A 23,759-nucleotide genomic window follows, 5' to 3' on the forward strand; every position below is an offset into this window, starting at 1 on the left:
TTTGGGATATGACAAGTTGACCTGAGGTTCACCTCTGGAAAAGTCTTGTCACTGCATGAGGTGCATCATGTTCCAGCGGTCCGTCGAAATTTGATTAGCGGATCAAAATTAGTTCGTGCTGGTTATGAGTTGAACTTCAAATGTAATAAAGTTGTAATATTACATTTAGGAACCTTTATTGGAAAAGGTTACCTTAATGAAGGTTTATTTAAACTCAATGTAGAAAATGCTACATTAAATAAAACTTCTGATATTGGTTGTTCATATAACATTGAGTCTTATGATCTGTGGCATGACAGATTAGGACATGTCAATTTTAATACCGTAAAAAGGATGATGAATCTAGACATGATCCCTAAGCATGCTATAAATGATAAGAAAAAATGTGAAATTTGTGTGCAATATAAACAACCCCGTAAACCCTTCAAATCAGTTAGAAATTCTGATATTTTAGAATTGATTCATACTGACTGTTGTGAGTTTAACGGTGTAATAACGAGAGACCATAAAAGGTATTTCATTACCTTCATTGATGATCGCTCTCGTTATTGTTATGTTTATTTGCTAAAAACCAAGGATGAAGCTTTAGATAAATTTATGATTTTTAAATCTGAAGCTGAGAATCAAACCGATAAAACTATTAAGAGGTTAAGGTCTGATAGGGGTGGAGAATTTACCTCGAACCTGTTTCAAAAATTTTGTCAAGATACAGGTATAATCCATGAGGTAACTGCTCCATATAGTCCTCAATCTAACGGTATAGCAGAACGAAAAAATCGAACCCTTGAAGATATGATTAATTCCATGTTAGGCAGTTCTGGGTTACCCAACTTTATGTGGGGGGAGCTCTATACACTGCATGCCATGTGCTAAATAGAGTTCCAATGAAGTCAAGGGATAAAACCCCATATGAGCTTTGGAAAGGTCGAAGGACAAGTTTGAAATACCTTAAAGTGTGGGGGTGCCTTGCAAAGGTACTAGTACCTGAACACAGAAGGAAAAAACTTGGTCCAAAGACCGTAGATGGTATCTTCTTGGGTTATGCTCAAAATAGTATTGCATATAGGTTCCTGATTATTAAATCAGAAATTCCTGGAATAGATGCAAATACTATTGTAGAACTTCGCGATGCTACATTTTTTGAGGATATATTTCCTATGAACACGAGAACACCTCAATCTAGTATTTCTACTAGAAGTGAGCCTTCTTCCGTAGAGGTCCCATTATCCGTAGTGGGTACACCTTCCTCAAGTCACTCTAGACTAGATGAATCTAGTGAGTATACAGAACCGAGAAGGAGCAAGAGGCAACGTGTGCCTACGGATTTAGGCCAGGACTTTATCACCTATAATATAGAAGGTGACCCTGTGACATATAGAGATGCTATGACTTCTCCTGAAGCTAAGAACTGGAAAGAGGCCATTAAAAGTGAAATGGACTCTATTATCTCTAATGCCACTTGGGAGTTAGTAGATTTACCTCCTGGGTGTAACACTATAGGATGTAAATGGGTGTTTAAAAGAAAACTAAAAGCTGATGGGTCAGTAGATAAATTCAAAGCCCGCCTAGTTGCTAAGGGATTCAAACAGAAAGAAGGGATTGACTATTTTGACACTTATTCTCCTGTTACAAGAATTACTACAATCCGAGTATTAATAGCATTGACGTCCATATATCATCTTGAGATCCATCAAATGGATGTTAAAACGGCATTCCTTAATGGAGATCTTGAAGAAGAGATATATATGGATCAACCTGAGGGATATGTAGTTTCTGGAAATGAGAACAAAGTTTGTAGGTTAGTCAAATCTCTTTATGGTTTGAAGCAAGCCCCAAAGCAGTGGCACGAAAAATTTGATAGAGCTATGCTATCATTTGGCTTTGAAGTGAATGACTCTGATAAATGTGTGTATGCTAAAATGAAAGGTGATAATTGTATTATCTTATGTTTGTATGTAGATGATATTCTACTGTTTGGTTCTAACATTTCTATTATTAATGAGACTAAGACCCTCTTAAGTGGTAAGTTTGATATGAAGGATATGAGTTGTGCTGATATGATTTTAGGGCTAAAGTTGACTCGTTCAACTGATGGAATAACAATTTCTCAATCACTCTATATTGAGAGAGTATTAGAGAAATATGGCTATAGCCAAGTTAAATCTGTAGTCACACCCTATGATCCTTCAAAAATTCTCCACAAGAATAAGAGTGGTGTGGCAGTGTCTCAATTAAGATACTCACAAATAATAGGTAGTCTAATGTATTTAGCAAATTGTTCTAGACCTGATATTTCTTTTGCTATATCGAAATTGAGCAGGTTTACCAGCTGTCCGGACAGAACGCATTGGGATGCATTAGATAGAGTATTCAGATATCTGAAAGGAACTATATCCTTGGGCTTGTGGTATGGGAGATTCCCTGCAGTCCTGGAGGGATATAGTGATGCCAGTTGGATAGCTGACACTGCTGAGTGTAAAGGCGTTACTGGTTATGTCTTTACACTTGGAGGCGGTGCAGTTGCTTGGAGGTCTGTTAAACAGACAATTATAACCCGTTCTACATCTGAGGCAGAATTGTGTGCTTTGGATACCACAGTAACTGAAGCTGATTGGCTTAAGGGTCTTCTTTCTGAAATTCCCTTAATGATGAAGCCAATACCTTCTATTTCAGTGCACTGTGATAATCAAACAACAATAGCTCAGATTAGAAGCTCCAAGTATAACCAGAAACAGAAGAGACATGTACGAATAAGATTGAAATCTATTCGTGAGCTAGTATCTCTTGGAGTGGTGTCATTGGACTTTGTAAGTTCAAAAGACAATATTGCTGATCCACTCACTAAAGGACTTGATTCTGAGAAAATCAAGAGATCCAGTAAGGGAATGAGACTGAGGCCTGTCCTGGTTTCATCTATAGCGGCAACCCAACCTATCTGATTGGAGATCCCAAAAAGTAGGTTCAATGTGGTACAAACAAGCTATAAGGGTGAAACGTAAGCATCAAATTGATTGAGATGTAATCTCATAGTCTCTTCCCTGGATAGATGCTTGACTGCTAGTAAGGATGAGCTTAGGAGCTCTTAATGAGTTCAAGGTCTTAATGACAGGATGCTTGCAATACATCCTTGGAGAACTCACCTATGTAAGTGTAACTGTGAGGCCGCAGTGTGGGGGGTCTAGGCAACTCTCCTTAGCACTTATGAAACAAGATTCGGTGGCATGGCCGTAATGCACCAATCCAGAAGGATTCAACCGTCGCCAGTGATGAGTTGTTACCAATTAATCTTCACATATAAAAGATTTAAGATCAAGACTCTGTTCTCTTCAAACCTATGTGAATAAGATTGGTGTACTTAGGTGAAAATTCAAACCGGAAGGTATTTTCACTGAAAGCTCATTGCAACCAAGCCTCAGAACATATCTTTGTTTTTGACTAAAATGATTTGAATTTGTGGGGGATTGTTGAATTTTGTTTTAAAATTCAAAGCATTTTTTTTTGGAGTGTTTTTAGTCCCACATTGCTAAGTGGAGAAGCTTGGAAGGGCTATATAGGAAGCCCTTCCATCCTTGCTTAGCAATGATAAGAGGACCTACACGCATGCGTGGGCCAAGCCCAAATCGAGTGGATTTGGGGGGTTCGAGCCGGAAATCCATAAACCGGGCGTCACGTGCGCGATTAACGCGCGCAGGGGGGGTGCAAATCCCCAGCCCGTGGGCCTTGCGCTCACGGGCGGCCCGGTCTGTTTTTGCTGATTTGGTTCAGTCTGAACCAAACCAGTTTGGTTTCCGGTTCTGATTCGAACTTCGATTTTGGTCCGCGTGAGGAAGCAAAGCAGTGCTTCGGTTCTGTTCGCGTTGCGTGAGGATGCGAAACAACGCATCCGCGCGGGAGAAGAGGTACAGAAGCAAAGTGTGCGTCCCTCCTCTGCACTGCTTCAAGTGTATAAATACACTTCCTCACTTCCTTCTCAATTTACTCCAGAAAGCAAAGCATTCCTTCTTCCTTGCTTTCTACTTCTTCTTCCTTCTTTCTGAGTTCTGAGGCTTGGTTAGCGATCTGAGGTTGAGTCCGAGTGCGCCGCTCGTTTTGGAGTGCACCTACGAGCGACGCAAGCGGTTGTCGGATCTTGGGAGGATTTTGCCGGAGAGCCTCTGCACCGTGGGCGGCAATCAATTCTCTAAAGACAGTCGGCACGTCCGACGCTTCGACCGGAGATACACAATTTCTTAACCCTTACTGTTATTAACGTTTATTACATGCTCGTCATTTATTAGTGCAATTATAGATTACTGTATTAGTGTAATTAGTTCTATTACAGTTATTACATTTAGTTCATTAAATCCTAATGGTATGAATTATATTCATCCTATGAGGAGGCAAGAAAAAACCTTAGATGATGACTTAATCCAAATAGTTAAAGAATATTCTATGGTGTAGTTGCAAGGAACATAGCTAACTATCCGAAACAGATTGATTCCTATGGAATAATTTAAAAATATTAATATAGCGGAAGCACATAATAACAAAGGATTAATATCGTTGATACTAATGCAGCAAAAACGTATAATAAGACAGGATTAAACTATGCAGAATAATTAAGAAAATCTTAAAAAAATTATGCTCGTATTTGTAGGAGGGGCTTATAATATTTGAAATTCGAGAAATATTTCCAAAAATAAAAAGTATATATTTAACGAAATAAAAATATAGTATCATATAGGAATAAGAAAATCAAATCAAATCAAGTCAAATTAAATTTAGATTTTCCACGATTGATTTATTACTAAAATAAAATTTTACCAAAAATGAATAAAATACAAATTGGAAAGCCTAAATGAAGGAATTTACCTAAAAATCTATCAATTTGGAAACTTATCTCATTTGACCAAAAAGACATCACATCACAAACTTAAGCCAATGGCTCCATGGAGACAATTTAAGAGAGCATTGATGAAGTTCGAAGGTGTGAATATAGTCGAAGTGGCCGGGACTACAGTCAACCAACTTTTCAAATACTTAATTAGGTATCGAATTCCAATTGGGACACATTGTAAAAATTTTCTTAAGAATGCTGATCGCTTGGATGAATCTCTGCGAACGCTTTCCATGAGACAAAGTCAGTCGCCTCCATTATTAATCAGTACCACGATTAAAAAAAAAAGAATATAGTCAAAACTTAGTTTACCTAAAGGAGCAAAATCGTGAATCTTATCCCAGAGCAAAGGTAGAGTCTAATTTCACTAAATTGGATAGATTTGGTGGTCATGCAATTATGGAACAACTAGTGAAGTTTGAAAGTAGCTCATGGTAAGTGGGTTCATATGACACCAAGATCACCAAAAAAAACTTGTATCATTTGAAGACATGTATGGTATATTAACATGATTAGTATATGCGCAGAGTACTCAAACGACGTGGCGCATCTCAAAATACTAGACGAGAGAAATAGTAAATCTATCAACTACTGGTGGATTGATCTAGAAAATCTCCTTGTGTGATCGAGTAGCGTCATGACCAAATCAATTATGGGCTAGGTTGAGATGGAGTTGAGGTCATGAATCATATGACCTCAACACAATATATACTCAAAATGCGATAAATCAGAAAATAAATAAATAAAAATAAACATATTGGTTGGACACCCTTTAGTTGCAAGTCTCACCTTTATCAACTCACGAAAGTGATTCCAAACTCCAAGTCGTAATACTGCCCAGATGCCAAGCTGACATGGGATTGCTTGAGGATGCAAAAGACGGTTGATGAAGCAAACTCTGAAAGCTCAACTAAACTGTCCATTGATTACTCAGTTTATGAGACCAACCGCAGTGCAGATGAACCACTGGCCATTGTCAAGATATTTGGTTGATCAATTAATTAAAATGTTAATTGGGCTTTGAAAGAAACCTCTACCGGTAATTTGTAATTTGTGTTTGTGTCACCGTAACATCACCTTTGCTTCTCTATCTACAGATGCAAATTTTTATGTAATTTGCATCAGGTTTCAAAACATTGACCTCGGGAGGTGCATCAGGTTGCCTGTCCATTCTAACAATTTTTTTTTTTTTAGCAATATAAGCAACTACCTTTCACCTTCCATGGCAGTGGTTGGTTCATCATCTCTCCTTGTCAACATCAGAAGCCTCCCTCACATGACATGATCACCAAATACAATTATTATAGTAGTAGAGATTAAGCAAACCTCTACCAGTAAACAACTGCGCCATGCATGAGGCTTGTTGATCCTTGTCTAGTTTAATTTTTCTCGAGTCTCCTCCTCCTCCTCTGAGGTCCTACTCTGCCCAAGCTCATTGCCGGTGAGGAGGGGAGGGGAAGCCGAAAGCAAGCACATGGCCGGCTTTGCTGCCGTGCTCGCCGTCCTGACGGCGGCAGCGGTCGTCGGCTCGGCGTCAGCACGGTTCGTGGTGGAGAAGAGCGCCGTGAAGGTGATCAGGCCGGAGCACATAAAGGGGAGGCACGACGCGGCGCTCGCCAACTTCGGCGTGCCAAACTACGGCGGGACGATGGTCGGCGTGGTGAAGTACCAGGTGAACTCCACGGCCTGCAACGCTTTCGACGGCGAGCCCTTCAAGACGGGGGCCAGTAGGCGCCCTGCCATCCTTCTAGTTGACCGAGGAGGTGAGCCACCACCAATTCTTGCTTCTTGCTGCTTGTTCTTCTGTCATAACAGACAATTTGGTTCGTCATCATTCTTGATAGATCAAAGTTTGTCTTCGGATCTTAAACTTTTTGAGATGTCTAGATCAAAAACTAAGACAACGCTCCATGTTAAGGCATTGCACCAGAAGAGCTTGGCTAATCCGTTACCTACTTGCTCCAGATTGTTACTTTGCTTTGAAGGCATGGAACGCACAGCAAGCTGGCGCAGCTGCAGTTCTGGTCGCTGACAACATCGACGAGCCCCTCCTCACCATGGACAACCCTGAGGAAAGCCAAAACACGGATTACGTCGACAAGATCAACATCCCTGCCGCCCTCATCAACCGCGAGTTCGGGGCGGCCCTCAAGAAGGCGTTGGCGAAGAGGGACGAGCTGGTGATCATAAAGTTGGATTGGAGGGAGTCGATGCCTCACCCCGACGAGCGGGTGGAGTACGAGTTCTGGACCAACAGCAACGACGAGTGCGGCCCTCGGTGCGACGACCAGATGAGCTTCGTCAAGAACTTCAAGGGCCACGCGCAGCTGCTTGAGAGGGGAGGCTTCACTCAGTTCACGCCGCGCTACATCACCTGGTTCTGCCCTGATGCCTACTTACTCAGCAAACAATGCAAAGCTCAGTGCATCAACAAGGGGAGATACTGCGCACCTGATCCCGAGCAGGACTTCAGCGAGGGGTACGATGGCAAGGATGTGGTGATCGAGAACTTGAGGCAGCTCTGCGTTCACAGAGTTGGAAATGAGACCGGGAGGCCCTGGGTCTGGTGGGATTTTGTTACTGATTTCCATGTCAGGTGCTCCATGAAGAACAAGAGCTATAGCAGAGATTGCGCAGAAGAGGTCGTCAAGTCCCTCGGCAAGTCTATCGAACTGATCATTTCCTCCACCATTTTGAAAGAGAAGCATTTGCTCATGCGGCTCACTCTGATGTATCAGGTTTGCCCCTGGACAAGGTTAACAGATGCATGGGTGATCCAGAAGCAGATGCTGAAAATGATGTCCTAAAGATAGAGCAGGAAATACAGGTAACTAAGACACAATGAGTTTACTGCGTATTTAATGATTCAGATTTCTCATAGCATATCTGAATGAAACACTGACATGTTTTCTTAACATAGATTGGCCATGGTTCTCGTGGAGATGTAACTATTTTACCCACCTTGGTCATAAATAATATTCAATATCGAGGTTTGATTCCCGATCCCTTGTCTTCAATCACGCCTAGCAAACAAGTTGACGAATTATATCTCAAACAAATTCATCTGGCTGTCATCGACCAACTATCAATTTATCATAGAAGAAAAATAATTGATTGAATTAATACAACTAATTCAACCTTCTAGTCTCATTTGTTAAAATTACAATCTAAGCATTTAGTTAGAGTAATCAAAAGTATTTCATGATACTAGTAGCACTTATAACAAGTATTTTGTTTTTCTCACGTAGGGAAACTAGAGAGCAAGACTGTTCTCAAAGCTATATGTGCAGGATTCAAGGAAGCTACGGAGCCTCCTGTATGCCTAAATCAAGGTTTGAACAACAATTTTTAGCTACATACTGGAGCTTGTTATGATTGGCACTGGGTTCATTGTCTTTCAGATATGGAGACAAATGAGTGCCTTAGATCGAACGGTGGATGTTGGCAGGATCCAAAGTCAAATATCACAGCCTGCAAGGTGCATTCTCATCTAATTAACATTGTTTATAGGAGTTGAGAGGAAGTTTCATTTCTAGTTAAACTATGTCAATTTAATTTCTGCAGGATACCTTCAGAGGTAGACTGTGTGTGTGTCCTGTAGTGAATAATGTAAAGTATGAAGGAGATGGCTACATAGCTTGCAAAGGTAAATATTAACTGTCTGAGAAGCTTTAAGAGTAGTATTACAAGAAAATTTACAGAAATTTTCTTGTCTACCTCTTACCACTTTAATCTACATTCCTCATTGGTATCCATATTGATGAAAACATACTGCTATATAAATTGTATTATCTTGAACTAATGTACTTTGGTCTACACAGCGGTAGGACCAGGAAGATGTGCAATGGACAATGGAGGTTGCTGGACCGAGACAAAAGACAAACAAACATACTCTGCTTGCTTGGTAACTTCATAAACTACTGTATACAAGTTTAATTTTCCACTTTAGTGCAGCTAACTAACTTACTCTTCTGCACAAAGGACTCAGAGTTGACTGGTTGCCGCTGTCCTAATGGATTCTATGGAGATGGCTATAAATGTGAAGGTAGTTTTTAGACTGTTGCAGTTAATCTTAAGGAAAAGGGATTCCTAACTTGCTGCATTTCATATAAAATTCTAATAATAATTGTCTTTATTGTATGTGGTAGATATTGATGAATGTAAGGAGAAACTTGCTTGCAACTGCCCTGAGTGCCAGTGTAAGAACAAATGGGGTGGATATGACTGCAAATGCAAGGGTGACCTAGTGTACATAAAGGGGGAGGATACATGCATAGGTAAGGAAAAACAATACAGAAAACAAATATATAGTGAATACTACAGAAATGTAAGAACCAGAATAGTTACATTTTTAAAGTGATGCATTTTCAAATTTAATTTGATCAAATAATCTTTTATTTAGTTCTTAGTTAATTGGTAATGAATGTCTGAATCTGTGCGTTTTGCATTTAAAAGGCCATTGTATCTTTATTCCCAAATTATATATGGTCTATATTTTGTTTAATAATTACCTATTTCTAAGAAATGAAATGTTTTAAATTAAAGAGGATCACCTATCTATTTAGCATTTATAGATTTTTTTTCTTATTTTCCCTAGGAAAAATACTATTCGGAATCATTGATTTTCTGTTGTAATGCAGCTAAGAGTAACAATGCATCAAAGTTTGGATGGATCTTGTCAATCATAGTAATTTCATGTGTGGCTGGTGCTGGACTAGCAGGATATATATTCTACAAATACAGACTCAGGGTATGTTTCTGGCTACCAACTCAATTTGAAAGTAAACCGACCTATACGAAATAGTTGAATTCATGCTACCTTTCTTTTGCAGACTTACATGGACTCTGAGATAATGGCTATTATGTCACAATACATGCCGCTTGATAGCCACAACAACGAGATCCAATCTTTACGACAAGAATCAACTGCATTATAAGGTCTCTTCGTTGGTTACAGGTCTATCCTGTTGAAATCTTTTGAACATTTTTCTGATAAGCATTTTTCTTTTTATTTTAGCAGGAGCAATTTAGGTGTATATTCAATATACCGACATTGAGAATTCATGGAGAGATTTTATTGAGTCCACAGATTTTCAAGTTACTAGGTCATGTTTGGTATCAATTTCAGAATAATTACTCCTCATACATTATGAAAGATACGTCCACCAGCCACCATTTTTTGTTGGCATGTAAGATAAACTTTGTGGATCTGTTTTTTTGGTCTCCTTTTATCCATAGCAAAACGGTCCTTTTGGAAGATCAAAACATACATCATGGACTCCAGGAATTCCTAATATGATACTCCTCAAACAAAAAAAGAAGGCTGCCATATTTCTTTTGACGAAAACAAAAGCAAATTTTTGTCGTTTTCAATGTTATCTTAATGTAGTTATATTTATATAGAGAAAGTCATTAGTTCAAACCCTTAATGTTCATGTTCTAACGACAAATGAAACCTGCTCCAAATCAGATTCAAGAGGAAAACAATTATGAATAAGCCATGGTGCCTCCAAGAACGGATTGAACTCCAACAAATTTAGCTGTATCTTGTATCCAAATCATGAAATTTGAACAGAAGAAAAATCTCATAATTGAGTGCAAGCAAATGGAATAATCAAGCAAGCTTTGAGAGGAAAAATCGATCAACAAGGAACTGATCAAATTGAAAATTTTATGTAAAACTTATATCTATAGCGAACAATTGATCACAAATAATACCGTAGAAACTTCTTATTCCCAATCTCAATTTCTTCCTAATCATTCTTTCACGATATCAGAGCTGCCCTAATTGACGAAGCGAAGTAAATGCGAACCTGTCAGATGCAACCTGTGAATCGTCTTCATCTCTTGCTATCCTGCCCTCGCAAGACCGGCACGTCGCTCATGGTTGATGCCCCCCGCCGACCCATCCAGTTGCCTCCTCGACTCTCCGAGAAGACCAACCGGAAAAGTCACCAACATGCCCTAATCCCCACCTGCTTGGTGGTCTCCGTCACGCCGCCGGTCGCCCAACGCCGGCCAGAGCAACAGCCGTCGTGCCCCAATCCCAAATGCCTGGCTATATTTACCTAAAGCCCTCATTTTGCTTTTCCTTTTTCTGCCAAATTTTCCTTTCACTGAAAATAAAACAGGCCACAATAATTTAATTAGGAAAATTAGTCCCCGGGCTATTACAGGACGTTTAAATTGACATTCAGATTGGTTCAATCTCCAATTATAATATATTTATAGATTTTTTTTTTAAGTAAGACGTTGGATCAGTCACCCTAAAACATAGTCAATAAAATTAACTTAAATTATTATTATTTTTTAATTAAAAAAGTTATCCTTATTCGTCGCCCGGCCCCACATAGTTATCAAATAGCATGCATCGAGCTAATATCTCCCTTTTTCTTTTTTTTTTAATTACGTATTTTTTGAATGAATATTCTCGAGATGGGTGTGCTCATTTGTATTTTAAATTTATTAAATAAAAGAATCAACAGAAATAACAAAAACTTTTTCCGTAATTTAACAAAGGGCGAAAGGGGAGAGAGATAAACACAAAGGCACTGAAAGTGGTTGAGTGGTTCTATCATTATTGGGAGTCCAGTAGGGAATTGAGTCTATCACACTAGGCTAGTGTTTCCTTAACTTTCTTGACTGATGAAAAATTTAATTTTCAGAATTTATTTAAAATAAGTCGATTGATCTAAGATTATATTATATATTAAAGACGTGTCTATTATTATAACGGTTGATCAACACTTAATTTAACCGAGCGCCTAAATTTGTGAATCTATACAGTTGTTCGAATGTATTCTTGAAAATAATATTGATTGAATCGAAAAGAATTTAGATATCTCCATAATTGTATGATATTGTCCACTTTGAGACTAAATCCTCGTGACTTTACTCTTGGGCTCTTCCTAAAAGGTCTCATGCCAATGGAGATATCTTTCTCTTTATAAATCCATGATCTTTTCCATGTGTTTTCAATGTGGGACTATGTTTGTAACTTTGCAACACCAACACGATTCTCAATTGGAGAAGACCGGATGTGCGATTGCGGTAGATTGGGATATTTGATTCCCGAAGTACGGATGTGTGATTCCGGAAGGTATCTCTACACGTGGTAAGTAGAGGTAAGTTATTGGAGGACGCGTCTCCGTTTGAAGGGACAGTAGGTGTCGGTCCAATTTAGGTTCATTTCAGAAACCTAAATTGAGATGGAAATTTAAATTGAGACCCTGACTAGATCCTAGTTTCAAGGAGATAGGATTCAATTACTACTATTTATTATTGCACTAACATTGTCTTGCAAATTATTGGACTAACACTTTTTGTAAGACAAAAGAAACACAAAATGTCTCTGGTGAACAGTACCCAAGGTATCTTCCATGCTATGGAAGGAGCCTTCGCACTGTTCATGAAAGGCACCTTCAGTGCCATAGAAGACACCTTCCAAGAGATAAAATTCAGACTTCGTTGTAGATAAGAAGCGAGTTATTCAGAATCAGATTTCTTACATTTGAGGCGTCTTTAAAGATAAATATTAAATGATCATGTTGATGCATAAATAAATAATTTTGCATATATGTATAACGATTTTTTTTTATAATAAAATGATACCTGAACAAAAAATGAGCATATGATGATATGAAGAGTCAATATATAAATAGAACCGAATGTGACTCCTGAAACATATATTAATAAAACATTTAAAAATTAAATGAGCATATTATAATATCAAAACAGAATAAATATATTACCACGGTCTATATATGATAAATAAAAAACTAAAGTGTAATTGAACATACCTCAGAAAATGCTAATCACCACCGTCTAATGGATCTTGAGTCTCTTGTAACTCAAAACCATGTGATGCCTGGGTGAAATTAGCCACGATCTCTCGCATCTGGGCCATCAGAGCTTCATTACTCTTGTCACGTTCAGCTCTTCTCTTCTCCTCATCAGCTCTCCACTGATTCATATCGGCCATCCTCTGATCCATTGATTTCAATTGAGTGCGCAATTCTTGATTTTCACGTCTTAAAGACTGCATCTCACTAGAAGAAGAGGAACTAGCATGATCTGCTGGATTTCTCAGACAATCAAATGCAACTTTGGCTTGAGAACCAAGGCCATAGAGGGTAGAGTTTTTTGTCCTTCTACCGACAACATCATAATAAATCTCATTTAGAGCGTCGGTGGATAGAGACTGTGACTCTCCCCCCTCTACTGATGGCTGAGATGCCTGAGCCACCCTTTCTGTCATTTGTTGCTGTATACAAAAAATATAATATCCAATTTAATCAGTATTACTAAATACTAATTAAGATAGAAATGAACAAATGTAATAAAGTTAATAATCTTATATGTAGAGTCTGAGATCGAGAATCAACAAATGACACATCCTTCATCTGCTAGCGTTTGGCACAGCAGTGTGTTCGACTAGGGATGTAAATGAACCAAACGGTTCGCGAGCTATTCGGAGCTCGATTGGGTAAAAAGCTCGTTCAAGTTCGTTCGTTTATCTTATCGAGCCGAGCTCGAGCTCGATTTCGAGCTCAACAGATTTATCGAGCCAAGCTTGAGCTTAAGGATATTCGACTCGTGAGCTCGCGAACATGTTCGTTTATAGGCTCGTGAGCAAAAAAAAATGAGCCTTAAAATGAGCCTTAAACCGAGCCAAAAAAATGAGCTCTAAAACGAGCCAAAAAAATGAACTCTAAAATGAGCCTTAAAATGAGCCAAAAAACGAGTTCTAAAACGAGGCAAAACGAGCTCTAAACGAGCGCGAAAACGAGCCCGAGCTCGCTTAACAAGTTAGGCTCGTTAACTTTGATAATCGAGCTAATAATGAGCCGAGCTTGAACTGTTCGCGAGCTTGATAATTCTAAAACGAGCCGAACTCGAGCCTTGTGATAAAAGCTCGATTCGAGCTCGAGCCCGAATATAACTTAAACGAACCGAGCTCGAGCCTAATATTGTTCGGCTTGGTTTGGCTCGTTTACATCCTTATGTTCGACATAGCAACATCCACCACGACAACGTCTGGCACAGCCGGCTCACCAGCATCCGGCACAGCAGCCATCTGGCAGCCAGCACAGCCGCCACCGAGGGAAGAGGAAAGAGATGGGGAGATTCGTCTTACCGGCGAATCGGAGGAGAATGCTAGCCGTCGTCGTCCGCGCGCGTGGAAAGAAAGGGAAGGGTTACTAGTTTTTTTTAGGCGTGTTTACCGACGGAATAACAATTCCGTCGGTAAATCTAAATATTACCGATGGAATTATATATTCCGTCGGTAAACTTACGAGTTTTTCGACGAAATATATAATTCTATCGGTAATATTTAGGTTTACCGACGGAATAACAATCCCGTCATAAAAGCCGAAAATTACCAACGGATAATAAAGCCCGTTGGTAATTCCGTCAATAAAACTGTATTATTTTGTAGTGATTGAACCATGTTGACTCGTGTATGAGCACGACTTGTGAGTCAACACATAGATAGTTTTCCCTCCTCCTCTGTCATGCAACTTTTGCTCGGTGAAGTGTCTATGATAGTTCGGGTACTACTGCCGGCTAGTGAATAATGATCTTTTAACGATTATTAATACTGCTCTTTGGTCTTGAGCTCTTATATAAAAGGTGACACACATAGAAAAGCAGCAGAAGCTCTCTACCTATGTTCTCTCCTCCTCTGTCGTGCAACTTTTGCTCGACGAAGTGCTGGTGATAGTTCGGGTACCATTCAATTCGCCGTGATCACTAGTGCTTGGTGGAATCACGGTTAACCGTTGTATTTTGGGAAACAGACGACCCGTGTAAATCTCGAAGCACTGTCAGAGGTGGGGCGAATCTGTTTCAAGGAAACTGCGTCAAGCGCATTCCTCGGTCCGCTGCTCGCTCTGTTATGCTAGTCCCACTCGGCGTCAAAGCCCGGCCGGCCACTTGCTTGGACGCTCGGTCAGCTCGTTCGACCTCTACGTCCACTCGCTCGGTCAGTCTCCTCGTCCGCCCGGTCGGCCCCTTCGTTTGCTTGGTCTGCCTATCCGTTTACCCGCTCGACCTCTTCGCTCAGTCGACGCTAGCTCGCTCAACCTATCTGCTCGCCCAACCAGTCTCTCGCCCAGTCGGCTCTCTGTCCGACCGAACTTGCTCAACCTTACTGCTCGATCGACCTCTCTACTGTGCGACTTGGATGCGAGTCTACTCAGACTGCACTCAGCAATTAACATAAACCAGCTCCTGCTAGCAGCCTGAGATTATCAGCTCAGATCATCTTAACATATAAGTGAATTTAATTCGAATATTTAAATAATTTTTAACCATACCATTAACTAATTAACCAAAAAATGTGTAATTATCTCCCAGACTCTTACCCCACCTCGTGGGTCTTATCTCTAGTCTATTAGTATTATTTAAAATTTTTCTCTTTAATCTATAGCGGACTAAGAATATTGGTTGTTCGAATGTGCTTCCATGTGTACTTTCCTAATTTACTTGGGCGGCCAGTATGAAACTTTCGTGGGACCAGACCAATCATCCCAGATTCGATATTATCTGACCTGGTTAATCATTTATCTCTAGTTTATTTGCCCCTGGGGCTATGGTGCAATGGAAGGGTGCCCACTTGCTACCCAGACACCCATAATTTGATTTCTAACTATGACACATTTACAAGGATTTTTTCTTCAAATGACACACGTAATTAAGAGATGTTGGACTTTTGGACCACTCGCCGTGAGCACTTACTAATGTACTCTGACGATGGATGAAAAATTTTCATGGAACCAGACCGATATATTACTCGAGATTTAACGTATCTAACCTTAATAATTTTTTATTTTTTTCATCTCTAGTCTATAACTTTTTTTTTTTAAAAAAAAACCCGCACTGCCTTTCCTTCTATGATGTAAGCTAGCACTTTGTAATTGATCTAAAATGGCTTTGAACAGCATCTTCAAAGTGAATGGTGGAACTAAGATGGGTTGTTAAAATTAACAGTAGCAACTGTCAAGCAGTATTCATGAATCTAAGAGCAAAATAGGCATAGAAAATAATAATAATAATAATAATAATACTCAACAAATTGACCAAGCGACGAATAACTGCCATATATAGCATGCATGATATACATAAGAGAAATAATGGACATTACATTCTTCTCCCTTTAGGCACATGATATTTCTTCTCCTCTCTTTAGGCATGAAACAATTAGACATTAGAAAAATCACATTTCAGGAAATCTTCTAGCATCTGTATCGCATCAAAGATAGAAGAATTTTGAAGCAACTCTCAACAGTAGGTACGAGGTAATTAATATCATGAATAGTATAGATGTTGAACAAGGTATAGTATTCACACACCTAAAATACAGTCAGAAGAGATGGGGTGAAGGACGCAAGCGGTTCGGCCAAGCGACCCTAGACGACACGGAAAAAAAAAGTGATTTTAAGTAAAACAATCACAGATTTTAAGGAAATGAAAAAATCATAGATTTTAATGTATAAAAAAATCACATAGTTTAATGCATAAAATCTGTGATTTTAAGGGAAAAATTATATAAAAAATCATTGGTTTTAATGTATTAAACTTTTTTGGTAGTTTAATAAAGGAGGAACATGGTATAAAGGACAGACCAACGGAAATCACAGATTTTAATATATAAAATATAAATTTTAAAAATATTTGCGTCATTCTCCTTCCTCTCGCGTCGGAGCGGAGAAGACGTGGACGGCAGCCATACGACGGAAAAACTCCAATCGACCTGAGACTACGGAAGGATGCGCGAGACAAGAGGGTAAGAGGCGAGCGAAAGCGTTTCTTTTCTTCCTAGGCAATTTACCAAATAGCATACGCCCAATATTAAATTTACTAAAAGATGTACCGTAATTTTATATTTATCAAAGGACAAAGTGAAATATGTAAAATTTTACTTCTATTCTTGCCGCTAACCTCCCCTTTTCCCAGTTTGGATCCTCTATCTCGAATCTTCTCTGTTCCCATGTCCCACTGTCGATCGGACGGTTCAGATTACATCTCAAGGTATCATGATATCTTTAAGATGTGTGCAGTATTCTTGTGATATGCAAAGCATCCTTGAGATGTAATCTGGACCGTCCGATCGACATTGGGACATGGGGACAGAGAAAGTTCGGGACAGAGGATAAGAACTACCCTTTTCTACCTCATTTTTCAAGGCGTTAGAAGCACTAGAATCATTTTGATTTAAAAATTTTATTTATGGTTCGAATGCTAATAACATTAACATTTTTCTCCCTTCCTCTTTTAACGCGTGTAAGTCTCGCTGCTTTTCTTAACTCTTTCGATTGCGAAATCTTTAGCTCAGTTTTAGTTGCAAGCTCGTCCCCCCCACCGAAAGCCTACGTAGGTGTCTTTATGTGTCCCTCAGGCGTCATCAAGGGTTTTCGATGAAAATCCACACTAATCGTATCTCTACAATGAAGGGTTTAGGATTTTCGTCAATCCTTTCCTTTCAGCACAATGAAGTGGGCTGAATATTTTATCCTCTGCTATTCAATTATCTGTAAAAGTATCACCTTGGAACTATCAGATTTGTAAAAACTCAACCAGTTTGGATAGAAACTACATTAGAACAATGTATTATGTCACTTTAACAGGTTTTTTTGAAGCATCCACAAAGAAAGGAAAACATTATGAATTTATTATTTTACATGATACATATAACAATGATCAAAAAGTCCCCTTGTAGTATTTTCTTGGACATGCAAGATATACAATATATCTATGGTATATTGGTCAATATATTTCAAAATTAAGATCCAACTTCTCAAACCTTTAGATTCTCAGGTACAACTTATAATTGTGAATTTTAAACATGAAGTAGCAGTATATTAAAATAAAATAGTTTAAAAATCTTAATATTTATTCATTTTGGTTAGCCAATGGCCTTAGTATTGGAATATCATGGCAAACGAGGGCTTAAAATGATTGCATATCAGGCCCAGTGTAGGCCTAATATGATTGCATATCAGGCCCAATGTGGGCTTGATATAATAGCATATTAAGCCCAATGTGGGTCTGATATGATGACATATCAGGCCCAACGTGGGCTTGTACGTTAGGCAAAATATTATCCTATATAATATTTATCTTGTCGTAGAAGATAACTAATCATTTAAGTTTTTCAGATGTACTTGTTGCCTTCACTAAAAGAGACATTTCTTTGTTGCTTTAATTGCAGACTGAGGTGCTTCGGTTCTAATCAATTCAACTAAAGCGTCGGGTAACCTCTTTCTAACTTCTTAAATAAAAAAGAAACTACCAGATTAAGAATTGAGGAGTTGCTTAAATTTTATGTCAATACATTGAAGTAGATGATGATATTTTATTATTTTACAAATGCTACATTTTGTATATATTTGTTTGTGTATTATTTTCTTCTAGTATATATAAGATCCCTTTAGGTCTTATAGATATAATAGATGATTTTGACCATCTTATTAGATTCAACTAGGTTGAAGCCATTAATGAATTTATGGTTCCACAATTACTTAAGATTGGGGATATATTTTTATCAACTCAAACAATACACTCCAACACCAACCTTCCTTAAAGGGATTTGCTTGTCTTTTGGTAGTGAGTTTATTTTTGATGGTAAATGTTACAACATTTTACGGACATGTATGAATATGTAGCACTCGTGATGATAAAGCAGATATGATTTTTGGAGCATGTTCCAATCTAGAAACCATACAATATCGAAGGAGAACGAATAAACAAGTGGAGGAATATTCCTTCACATATTAGTAAGTGAGGGCTTTGTTTGACCGAGTTTCATCTGAAGAGCTAAATATTGAAGATTGTCACCTGTTAGGTTAATATGCAGTTTTTAACATTTATTTTTATAATTTGATAGGTTATGATTGAACTAATTCCTATCTAATATGAAAAAGCATTGGTTGAGAACCTTGATTTTATTAACGACATTCCACATCCAATGGAGACATCACAATTTGATGACACTAAAGCAGGAAGGCAAAGTAATACGGAATGTTTTAACTGCATTATTCAAGCAAGCCGAATCAAGGATCTAACAATGGAGAACATTCATTTGAATGATAGTGGTAAAAGAATTACTTAAAATAATAGAAAACAAAGATATGTAGTCTCAATCAAGCGATCTTGTAGTCGATCCTTATTTTGAACCAGTAACTTTTAGAACAAGGTGTAACGACCCGGCCCTTTAGCCTCTTGGGCGGCCCTTATGTCATCGGCCCATTTGGCGACCTCTCATGTCGTCGACCGACGACCCTTTGGCCGTGCCGTTACTCCCTAGGACTTTCCACCCCTGGCAGTGGAATTTTGCCTCCCCCAGGATGATCTCACTTGGTTACCAGGATTCATAAACTCTAATATTTAAGCCTGGAGGTTTAGAGTTCGAATCCTGGGGGAGGCAAAAATCCACTGCCAGGGGTGGAAAGTCCTAGGGAGTAACGGCACGGCCAAAGGGTCGTCGGTCGACAGGGCCGGGTCGTTACAATAAAAGGGGCCTTTTTATTGTAACGACCCGACCCTCTTGGCCAATTTGGCGATCTCTCATGTCGTCGACCGTCGGCCCTTATGTCGTCGGCCCTTTTGACGACCTCTAATGTCATCGACCGACGACCCTTGGCCGTGCCGTTACTCACTAGGACTTTCCACCCCTGATCAGTGGATTTTTGCCTCCCCCGGGATTCGAATTCTAAACCTCCAGGCTTAAGTATTAGAGTATATGAATCCTGGTAACCTACCAGGATTCATAAGCTCTAATACTTAAGCCTGGAGGTTTAGAGTTCGAATCCTGGGGGAGGCAAAAATCCACTGGACAGGGGTGGAAAGTCCTAGGGAGTAACGGCACGGCCAAAGGGTCGTCGGTCGACGACATGAGAGGTCGATAATAAAAAGGCGCCTTTTATTATAACGACCCGGCCCTTTAGCCTCTTGGGCGGCCCTTGTGGCGGCCCAACTGGCAGCCCTTATGTCGTCGGCCCATTTGGCGACCTCTCATGTCGTCGACCGACGACCCTTTGGCCGTGCCGTTACTCCCTAGGGCTTTCCACCCCTGGCAGTGGATTTTTGCCTCCCCTAGGCTCACTTGGTTATCAGGATTCATAAACTCTAATACTTAAGCCTGGAGGTTTAGAGTTCGAATCCTAGGGGAGGCAAAAATCCACTGCCAGGGGTGGAAAGCCCTAGGGCCGCCAGTTGGGCCGCCACAAGGGCCGCCCAAGAGGCTAAAGGGCCGGGTCGTTATAATAAAAGGCGCCTTTTTATTGTAACGACCCGGCCCTTTGGCCTCTTGGGCGGCCCTTGTGGGGGCCCAACTGGCGGCCCTTATGTCATCGGCCCATTTGGCGACCTCTCATGTCGTCGACCGACGACCCTTTGGCCGTGCCGTTACTCCCTAGGACTTTCCACCCCTGGGCAGTGGATTTTTGCCTCCCCTAGGATTCGAACTCTAAACCTCCAGGCTTAAGTATTAGAGTTTATGAATCCTGTTAACCAAGTGAGATTCGAATCTAAACCTCTAGGCTTAAGTATTAGAGTTTATGAATCCTGGTAACTAAGTGAGATGATCTAATTTGGTTACCAGGATTCATAAACTCTAATACTTAAGCCTGGAGGTTTAGAGTTCGAATCCTGGGGGAGGCAAAAATCCACTGGCCAGGGGTGGAAAGTCCTAGGGAGTAACGGCACGGCCAAAGGGTCGTCGGTCGACGACATGAGAAAGGCGCCTTTTATTGTAACGATCCGGCCCTTTAGCCTCTTGGGCGGCCCTTGTGGCGGCCCTTATGTCGTCGGCCCATTTGGCGACCTCTATGTCGTCGACCGACGACCCTTTGGCCGTGCCGTTACTCCCTAGGACTTTCCACCCCTGGCAGTGGATTTTTGTCTCCCCCAGGATTCGAACTCTAAACCTCCAGGCTTAAGTATTAGAATTTATGAATCCTGGTAACCAAGTGAGATCAGACATAAGGGCCGCCAGTTGGGCCACCACAAGGGCCGCCCAAGAGGCTAAAGGGCCGGGTCGTTACAATAAAAAGACGCCTTTTATTGTAACGACCCGGCCCTTTGGCCTCTTGGGCGGCCCTTGTCACTCCACCCCTGACAGTGGATTTTTGCCTCCCCCAGGATTCGAACTCTAAACCTCCAGGCTTAAGTATTAGAGTTTATGAATCCTGGTAACCAAGTGAGATGATCTCACTTGGTTACCAGGATTCATAAACTCTAATACTTAAGCCTGGAGGTTTAGAGTTCGAATCCTGGGGGAGGCAAAAATCCACTGGCCAGGGGTGGAAAGTTCTAGTGAGTAACGACACGACCAAAGGATCGTCGGTCGACGACATAGAGGTCGCCAAATGGGCCGATGACATAAGGGCCGCCAGTTGGGCCGCCACAAGGGCCGCCCAAGAGGCCAAAGGGCCGGGTCGTTACAATAAATCCTGGTAACCAAGTGAGATGATCTCACTTGGTTACTAGGATTCATAAACTCTAATACTTAAGCTTGGAGGTTTAGAGTTCGAATCCTAGGGGAGACAAAAATCCACTGACCAGGGGTGGAAAGTCCTAGTGAGTAACGGCACGGCCAAGGGTTGTCGGTCGACGACATTAGTGTTAGGATCCTTCGTACGGAGGCTAGAGAGGGGGGTGTGAATAGCCGACCCCAAATCGTCGCGTTTCTTTCTATAAAACGTGTTAGCGCAGCGGAAAATAAACACAGAAACGAAAGGGAAAGAAAACAAACCTCAAACAAACCGATGTAACGAGGTTCGGAGATAAACTCCTACTCCTCGGCGTGTCCGTAAGGTGGACGAAGCCTATCAATCCGTCGGTGGATGAGTCCCCGGAGAACCGGCTAATAAATGCTCCTTGTGGGTGGAGAAACCTCGCCACAATACTTGTAACAACAAGAAAGGAGTACAAGGAAAGCAAGAAGCAAATACAAACAACAATATGAATGCAACATTCGCTTGCCTTCTCTGTCGACCGGAGGCGATGAAGCAGCAACTTCACAACCCAACTGCAGCGGCACAGGATGAAGCTCACGCGAAGCTTGAGCGAGCCAACAAGCTGAACCTCAGAGCACGAAGCATAAGCTTCAATCCAAGGAAAAGAAGAAGGAACAAGGAGAAGGCTCGTGGCGGCCCTCCTTTTATAACTGCGAAGCGAAGAAACACGGAAGAAATCTGGCGGTTGCGTCCTGAATCGACCCGCGGCCGATCCTTCGTTTGATCGACCACGGATCCATTCCGCCGCCGCCCGCCATGGATGGGTCGGTGCGACTTCGGGAACGCGTCGTTGACGAAGCAGTTCTGCAACATCAAGCTCATCGGCGATAGGTCCTTAGTCAATTCCGACCGGTCGCGCCTCCGGTCGTCGGTCTCGCCGATCGATAACCACAGGCCACGGCACTCACACGGCGAGCACCGCTGGCGGAGTGTATCACTGGATCGGTCCCCAGACCAATCCAAACTCCCCAGCCCTAAACCTCAGGCTTCTACACCAACATCCGGTCAACCTTGACCTGTTGGTTCATCATTCGTAGCATCTGGTCACTCCCTTGACCTGCTAGAATTCTCCACCAAGTGTTCGGTCAATCCCTTTGACCCACTTGGGCTTTCCTCTTCGTGTCAAGTATCCGGTCACTCCCTTGACCTACTTGACCTTCTCAACACCAGATGTCCGATCACCCTTGATCCATCTGGATTTTCCCTTGCCCGGCTTCACTCACCAGGACTTTCACCTAGCTTCACTCACTAGGGTTTTCACCTGGCTTCACTCACTAGGATTTCCAATCTGCCTGGCTTCACTTACCAGGACTTTCAAACTGCCTGGCTTTACTCACCAGGACTTTCCCGAATGCCTGGCTTCACTCACCAGGACTTCCACTTTCACCTATCTTCACTCACTAGGATTTTCACCTGGCTTCACTCACCAGGATTTCCCGACTGCCTGGCTTCACTCACCAGGACTTCTCCGACTGCCTGGCTTCACTCACCAGGACTTTTCCCCGTACCAAACTCCCTGTTTGGACTTTCCCCGTGCCAAGTCTCCATACTTGGACTTTTCGCGTGCCAAGCTCCCTGCCTGGACTTTTCCCGAATCAGGTCAACCAGGTCAACCTTGACCTAAGGTTGCACCTACAATCTCCCAAACACCTATTCTTGTCAAACATCAAGAATACAACTCTCTTCTCGTCAAACATCAAAACACAACTCGAGTCAGGTCAACTCGAGTCAGGTCAACCAGGTCAACCTTGACCTAAGGTTGCACCAACAATCTCCCCCTTTTTGATGTTTGACAAAATCCAAAATCAAGTTAGGTTAACCCGATAACCTAACTTAGGTTTTCCAATGTTCTTCCTTGAACATTCTTCCAAAACCTACACTCTCCCCCTTGGGACATCTCTCCCCCTTTTTGACACACATCAAAAAGAGGGAATCAAGGTCAAGAGTTTCTTCCCAATGAAAGTCCCATACCTTTCATTGAAACCCTTAATTTCCCCCTTGATACTAAACTTCAACACTCAACTTAGTGACAATTCCTTATCACTAATCCTCAAAAGTCTTAAGGAGTAAAAACTCCCCCTAAAAGTCAACTCCCCCTTGACAATTAGTTAAGACTCCCCCTAAAGGTCAACTCCCCCTTGACCATTGCACCAACAATGTCTTGGAGAGTTTCAAACCTTTAGAAACCCGAAACTCAACTCCCACAGCTGAAATTTCAGACCACAGTCGAAATTCAGCAAATTCAGCACGCCTGATCGGTCACCGGACCGATCAGGACCCCTCTGGATCGGTCCTCAGACCGATCCAGCCTTCCCTGGATCGGTGATCCAAGTTCAGATCAGGCGGTTTCTGATTTCTTCTCT

At 41.1% G+C, this 23,759-nt stretch overlaps 1 protein-coding gene and 1 long non-coding RNA gene across 2 annotated transcripts; one reads left to right on the forward strand and one right to left on the reverse strand.

The window, feature by feature from the left end:
• Nucleotides 1–6,350: 6,350 nt before the first annotated feature.
• Nucleotides 6,351–10,103, forward strand: LOC122023666 (vacuolar-sorting receptor 6-like). Its single transcript, XM_042581919.1, has 13 exons — nt 6,351–6,639; nt 6,842–7,534; nt 7,615–7,703; nt 7,797–7,866; nt 8,125–8,208; nt 8,278–8,354; nt 8,441–8,522; nt 8,698–8,780; nt 8,858–8,921; nt 9,025–9,153; nt 9,517–9,626; nt 9,709–9,814; nt 9,897–10,103. Exons 1-12 carry the CDS (start codon nt 6,351–6,353, stop codon nt 9,811–9,813), a joined length of 1,875 nt encoding a protein of 624 aa, XP_042437853.1. The 3' UTR covers nt 9,814; nt 9,897–10,103.
• LOC122023667 lies at nt 6,537–10,996 on the reverse strand. The gene is made up of 5 exons (XR_006123175.1): nt 10,690–10,996; nt 7,328–7,622; nt 7,096–7,256; nt 6,829–6,943; nt 6,537–6,679 (listed from the first exon to the last, which is right to left on the reverse strand). It is a non-coding gene; the product is annotated as an uncharacterized LOC122023667 (long non-coding RNA).
• Nucleotides 10,997–23,759: the final 12,763 nt, after the last annotated feature.

This window comes from Zingiber officinale, chromosome 9B, assembly GCF_018446385.1.
Source record: "Zingiber officinale cultivar Zhangliang chromosome 9B, Zo_v1.1, whole genome shotgun sequence".
NCBI classification, from domain to species: domain Eukaryota; kingdom Viridiplantae; phylum Streptophyta; class Magnoliopsida; order Zingiberales; family Zingiberaceae; genus Zingiber; species Zingiber officinale.